Here is a 6,420-nt window from a genome sequence, read left to right as displayed (position 1 = left end):
CGGGCCGTCCGACGGGGGCACTCACGTAGCCGGCGGCGGCGGCGGCGGGCGGCGGGGGCGCCTGGGCGATGGCGCGCAGCTCTTCCTCGGTGAGGCGCTCGGCCTCATCGAGCGTGGCGCCCGAGTAGAGCACCGCATCCTTGACGAAGATGCTCACGGCGCGAAGCATGAAAGACAGGAATAGGTGCATGTGGATGTAGTTGCGCGTGCAGTGCAGCCGCCTGCGGGGAACGCGACAACACCGTGGGTAAAGGCGCCGGGACGCGCGGAGGGTGGCCTGGAAACCAGCCTGTGCGCGGTGGACGTGGATGCCCAGCCTGGGACCTCGGCCCCACCCACGCCCACGCCCACCCAGCGAGGCCCCGCCCCTCACCCCGCCCACCTGAAGTAGGCCAAGATGAGCACAGCCACGGTGAGGGAGGCCAGCGAGACAGAGTAGCCCACGGTGTAGATCATGCCCAGGCGATCAAACACCTCCTGTGCCGGTGGGGACACACCGTCAGCGCCCTGGGACTCAGGTGAAGGGTTAGAAGCTGGGTGAAGGTTGCCGGAGGAGTCAGGCTTGGTTCAGGGGTCACCAATGGGGTGGGGTGATCTTATCCGGGTCAGGCTGGGGAGGGGGAAAGCTCGCACCCGTTCACGAGTCTCATTGGTCAGGAACTTGACACACTCGCTGTAGTTGGCCCATGTCCGGTTGTGCCCAGGCACCAGTTCCCAGCTGCCATTGCGGTCACAGCGACGGTAGGCATGGCCTGCAGGTCCATGGGGAGGGTCAGGGCAGGCAGAGAGGCCTGGATTCCTGAGCTCCAAGTCCTCGCACCCCTGTGGTCCCCACCCTACTCCAGCCTGCCTTACCTTTGTGATTGAAGTCATAAATGTAGTCGGGACAGGGCACGGCCACCACCTCACCTGGTGCCCCCAGCGGCCAGCAAAGGATGTGGTCCCACTCGGGCAGGCAGGGGCGCCCTGTGCCCACAGAGACAGACAGACAAGGTGGGGGACACCAGTCAAGTCCATGGTTAGGGACCCAGAAGAATGAACACACCTGTGGTCGCTGGCTCCCTCAGGGACAGGTGTGCCCCAGGACTGGAGAACTCAGGCCTGGAGCGTTCTGGAGAGAATGTATTGAGCCTTACTACCTACTGTGCCCTGCACCCACCTGGCCTCATAGAATTGACCCACAGCCCCTGTATGCAGGTACAGGCCTGGCCCTATTTTCTAGATTGGTTGGTGGAGGCCAAGAGAGGCAAGTGATCTGCTGAAGCCATACAGCCTGGGCCCTGCCCTCCTCAGGCACTCAGCCCCTGGCCGAGCCTTTCTCATTTTCCTCTGCTTTTGGTCCCACCTCCAGGTGTCCCTGCAGAAGGGCAAGTTCCCAGACTAACTCCCTCAGCTGAGAATGCTTTCCATGTGACCCTTGCCCAGGGACCCTGGACAGGAGACAGGAGGGCTAGCTTCCTGTGCCATCTGCACTCCCAACAAGCTGCTGACCTCATGCAGGTGTCCACAATCTTTGTATTCCAGCTTCTTCACTGGGTAGCTGGGTTTGACCATATCAGCCTGTGCTGCCACCCCCATCCCAGACCCACGCTAAGCACCTACTATGAGACTCCAAGGATCACTCGCAGGGGGAGGTATAATCCCCCAAATCTAAGTGCTATCCGTGGGATTCGAGGCAGGGTGACAAATCCTACTTTGGGGCTCCAGACTCACAGCAGAGCTACTAAGTGACCTTGGAGGGTCCCCAGCCTCTGAATCTTCTACTCTCCACCCCCCAGCTCCCTTCTTTCCCACTGCAGGGCTCGAGCCACAGGACTCTCCAGCCATCCTGGAAGGCTGCCTTGACGGCTGGACCCACCCCAGCCTGGTGAAAGGCTCTCTGTCCTGGGCACCATATTCCCAGCCCCGCCTGGCTAGGCCCACAATTCCCTCTGGTCCCTGGGGAGCCACAGGGTGACCACAGCCTCCCAGATGTGGCCCATCTGGAATCTGCTGCCCACCCAGCCGGTTCAAACCGGCCCTGTGGCTGCAGCCTGGGCTCTGCGTTTGTCTCTCCTTACCTTACTGAGGGATAACACCGCCCTGCATCTCCCTCCCTCTCTTTTCTTCTTCCCTCCTTGTCTCACTGTCTCTGGCCCCCGCTCCTCCGGGGCCACTATCCTCTCCTGTTCTGTGTCTGTGACCCATGACACTATGTTTTGGTGCACTCTCCTCTGACACACTGAGTCCCAGTCCCAGTTTGTGTCTCCTGGTCCCCCTTCTGTCTCTCCCTCTCTTTGTATCTCTCTCTGCCCTGCTGTCTCCCAGGTTCTCTGTCATCTCCCTCCATGGAAGGGGCCATGGGTCCACCTCCAGGGTAGTGTGGGGCAAGTTCTCTGCCCAAATCTCCTGGGTGTCCAGGCCCATCCACTGCCAGCCCCCTCCACACCATACCTCCTGGGCTCTGTCTCCTCCCAGCCTCTCCTCTGCTTTCCTAGGGAGGGGGCCACAGCTTCTTCCTTTCCACAAGAGCTGAAGAGCGTGAGCTCACTTGCCGGGGATAGAGCAGAGTGGTGGGTGGGTCCCAGCTGGTCTCCGATGAATGCACAGAAACACGGACATACCTTGGTGCCTGCTGCCGGTGGGTGCCTCCTTGTCCTCCTCGGACTCAGGGTAGAGCTTCCCAGATGCCTTGTCTTTCTTAGGCTTCCCTGATGTGGATGCAGATGCCCATCCTTTGTCTGATTCCATTATGTCAGCTGGAGAAATCAGGGCGGGCATGGCTATCAACTATGCCAGGGCACACTCCTGCCTCAGACTCCCTCTTTGTGCACTGGGGGTTGATCCCTGCCCTGCTGATAGCCCAGGCCATTGGGAGAGCTGAGATAACAGGTGAGGAAGTGTTCCTGTTATCTCAAAACTGTTAAGTTTTTGCCAGGTGCAGGAATAAGCAGAGGGTATGGAGACTGTCCGTGGGAGGTTCAAATGGGAATGAACACCTTGCGGGCGTGGGATCAACGAGCGGGCTAGGCAGTAAATGCGGGCAACTCAGGGGCAGGGGCCATGTCCTCCGACCCAGGAGTCGGAGCCAGAGCCTGTGCATGAGGACGAGGCCCCACCAGGGGGCGCAGGACAAAAGTGGACCGTAGCCGTGATGTCTACAGAGAGCCTAAACTATGAAAACGAAGCAAGAGCACCGTGCAGCTCAGGAAGCTGGCAGTGTGGACCGCAACAGCAAGAGCGTGCAGTGGTCAAAGGTGTTCAGGCACGTCTACCTACCTGTCCCCTGCCCTGGGATACTGGAGTTAGGGGTTCACAGAGTCCACAGAGGGACTCCAGAGACGGAGTTGGGCTGGCCTTTCTCTCCAGTAGAGAGATATTTGAGATCTCTCTTCCTCGCTGAACAGTCTCCCTCATTCTCTGACTCGTGTCCCTTCAGTGACAGCCCAAGCAGAGCCCGTGGCTCTCCCGTATTAGGGTCTGCGGGCAGCAATGGGAAGCTGAGGGCAGACACCCCGACTGGGATGGAATGGCTTGCCTGGTCCTTGGAGCATCAGTAAGGAAGGGGTAGCAAGATGGGGTGGAGCAGGAAAGAGAGGCGATCCATCAGGATGGGGCGGGCTGGGGCCGGGGCAGGTGCCTCCAGGCTTCCACAACTAGGAAGAGAGCTGGGACCCAAAGAGAGGGGGCCCACCTGTCCCCCAGACCCTGAAGTGACTGGGGCAGGGATCCAAGGAGCCACCAGTGGGGCTAGTGTGGAAAGGGGTGTGACTGCAGAGACCATGTGAATCCCTGTGACTATGAGCAAAGTCTACGTGCTACAAAGTGTGTCACTGTGTGCCCTTGGGTCCCCGGCAGTCTAGGGGCCAGCTCCAGACAGGAAGCTGTTCTTATCAGCCAGCAGGGTGGGGGTGGGGGGTTCTGGGCCTCTTCCAGGTCCACGAGATTAATCAGACAAACGGTCGAGGCCTGGATGGGTGCTAATGAGCTCACATCTCCGCTTCCAGGAAATGGACTCAGGTCGGAGACCAGCTGCAGATAGGGCAGGAGCTGGGAAGGCAGGTCAGTGCCCCCCTTCACCTTAGCACAGGTCCCTGGAGAGGCTGCGCTGGTGGGCAGGAGCCCTCCCTATCCCAGATCAAACACCCTCTCCCCAACACTATGACTCAGAGTCCCAGATACCCATCCCTAACCCTCTGTCATCCTCCCCATTCAGCCCCATGCACCCTGATTCTCCTGACCCTGGACACCTCAGCCTCGTCCTCTGACCATGTGGGCCCTCTTCAAAGATCTACTTATCCTTCTAAAACTTCCTTGGATACCTCCTCCTCCAGGAGGCTGTCCCAGCGCACCCCAGTGGGGTTTGACACCCCAGTCAGTGCTCCTGATCCTAGTGTGCCTTGCCAGATCTAAGCCTGTTGGGAGTGATTCGGACTGTGGCTGCCTTCTTACCCCGCTAACCCTGCCACGGGAGGGAAGGCTCGGTGCATTTCAGTCTGCTGACTTTAATCACACTTGATTCACCCCACTTTGGCCTGACCCCCCACTTTTAACTGGAAGCTCCTCCCCCGCTTCCCCTGGTGCCACTTGGTTCTGCATCCAGGGCTCTCATCTTCATTTCGCCCCTCCCTCTCCGGACCTCGGACCTCGCTCCCAGACCCTCCTTCTTTGGCCCCGCCTCCCCAGCCCCGCCCCCACCTGGCCTCTGCAGGACTTCTTTGAGCCGCTTCTGGCATTGGGCCTGGGCGCGGTGCAGCAGGAAGATCTGCTCCTCTTTGGTCATGACGTCATCTGCATCCACCTACCAAGTTGAACGTCAGACTGCAGGCAGGACTTCCCGGCTCAGAGGCATCCCAACCTCCCTGAGGGATTCTCCCTCCCGCCCCCCTTTCCAAAGCCCTGAGTCTAGAATTTGGGAACTCTCTTTATGCAGTTACCATTTTACAGATGGGAATCTGCAGCTCCAAAGGGTAGGGCCTGTCCCACCAGAAGGATAAAGGAGGGAGGGGGACTGTCCCCTGCCTGTCCGCTAGTGACCCTACAGGCTGCAGCCACTGATACTCTCTGTGCAGTCTGTTCCCCAAGGGCACATGGGAAAGGGATGGAATGTCCCAGGATGGCTCCTCACAGGATCCTGTCTGCTGAGGACCTGATAGGGAGAGGGGCGGATAAGGAGTGGTGAACTCTGGGGAAATAAACCAGGCCTGGATCCTTTCAAGCCCTAATGCCCTGGGGGACCTCGGGAGTCACCAATTTCCATCCTGGCCCTTTCCCTAGTCGAGTGCCTTAGCCGCTCCCACCCTTGAGGTCCCAAAAGCTAGAGGACTGAGGAGCTGCTGGCCAGTGGTCTGGTTGGGCACGCCCACCTCCCACTGCTTACTTGGAGGCTCCTTCCACCCACGCAGACCCTGTGTTCTTTTTCTTTTTTTTTTTAAGTTAATTTACTTATTTTGAGAGAGAGAGAGAGAGTGGGAGGGGAAGAGAGAGAGGGAGAGAGAGAGAGAGAGAGAGAGAGAGAGAGAGAGAGAGAATCCCAAGCAGCCTCTGCTCTGTCAGCGCAGAGCCCCATGTGGGGCTGGAACTCACGAACCGTGAGAGGATGACTAGAGCTGAAATTTCAAGAGTCCAACGCTTAACCGACTGAGCCACCCAGACGCCCCACCGACACTGTGTTCTGACGGTGCCAACAAGAGACTAGCAGTCTCCTCTGGAATATACTTCCTTCTCTTCCTTCCAACCTGCACACCATGGGCACTCGCTGCCACCCACTGGGATTTCCTGGCATCATTTTGAGGAGGCTGGCGAGGACATCATGGGCATCGGGGTGCAGTCTCACCCTGAACCTGTGTTCCCCCGACAGGGTGGGAAGCGGGTCAGAGTAAAGGCAGCATCCTGTCTTAGGGACGGCTCAGTGTGACCATGTCTAGCCACTTCCATGAGTGGGACCCACAGAGGTTAGTACATTCCCCTTGCATCCCCCTCCCCCACCCTAAGTTGGAGCCAGGTCCCTTCAGACACCCAGGACAGGGACATGCCTGTCCCCTTACACCTCTCAGCCCCCAAAGCAGGGCTGTGTCCCCTCCCACTCCACAGGGCAGAGCCTGGCTCCCTTAGCCCCTCAACAGGCAGAGCTGCCGCCCCTCAGACAACGCAGGGCAGGGCCAGTCCCATGTCTGAGTGGAGCTTTGCAGGGCGGAGAGCCAGGGGGGAGGCAGGGAAGGGAGGAGGAGAGCTGGGGAAGGGGCGGGCTGACCGGGCGGGGCGGGCCAGGGAGCCCGGCTGCCGGGAGAAGTTAATTGACCGCGTCTCTCAGTGGCAGCAGCAAGGGCTTCCAGGGCCAAGGAGTCTCCAATTGGCTCGGCCGGACTTGGGTCCCGCTGGTTTTACTTAGCAGAGGCGCGTGCGCGTCTGTGCGGGTGCACGGCAGCGCGACATCGAGCG

At 59.5% G+C, this 6,420-nt stretch overlaps 1 protein-coding gene across 1 annotated transcript in view; it reads right to left on the bottom strand.

The window, feature by feature from the left end:
- The window catches only part of PTH1R (parathyroid hormone 1 receptor), a 23,645-nt gene that overhangs the window by 5,048 nt on the left and 12,177 nt on the right, over nucleotides 1-6,420 (bottom strand). Inside the window, exons 4-9 of the mRNA XM_029918862.1 lie at nucleotides 4,678-4,780; nucleotides 2,604-2,738; nucleotides 856-966; nucleotides 634-752; nucleotides 383-477; nucleotides 26-221 (exon numbers count right to left, since the gene is read on the bottom strand). Of these exons, the coding sequence (XP_029774722.1) occupies nucleotides 26-221; nucleotides 383-477; nucleotides 634-752; nucleotides 856-966; nucleotides 2,604-2,738; nucleotides 4,678-4,780 (759 nt within the window). The remainder of the gene's footprint in view (nucleotides 1-25; nucleotides 222-382; nucleotides 478-633; nucleotides 753-855; nucleotides 967-2,603; nucleotides 2,739-4,677; nucleotides 4,781-6,420) is intronic.

Source organism: Suricata suricatta, chromosome 12 (genome assembly GCF_006229205.1).
Source record: "Suricata suricatta isolate VVHF042 chromosome 12, meerkat_22Aug2017_6uvM2_HiC, whole genome shotgun sequence".
Classification (NCBI taxonomy): domain Eukaryota; kingdom Metazoa; phylum Chordata; class Mammalia; order Carnivora; family Herpestidae; genus Suricata; species Suricata suricatta.
This window is presented reverse-complemented; position numbering and strand designations above follow the sequence as displayed.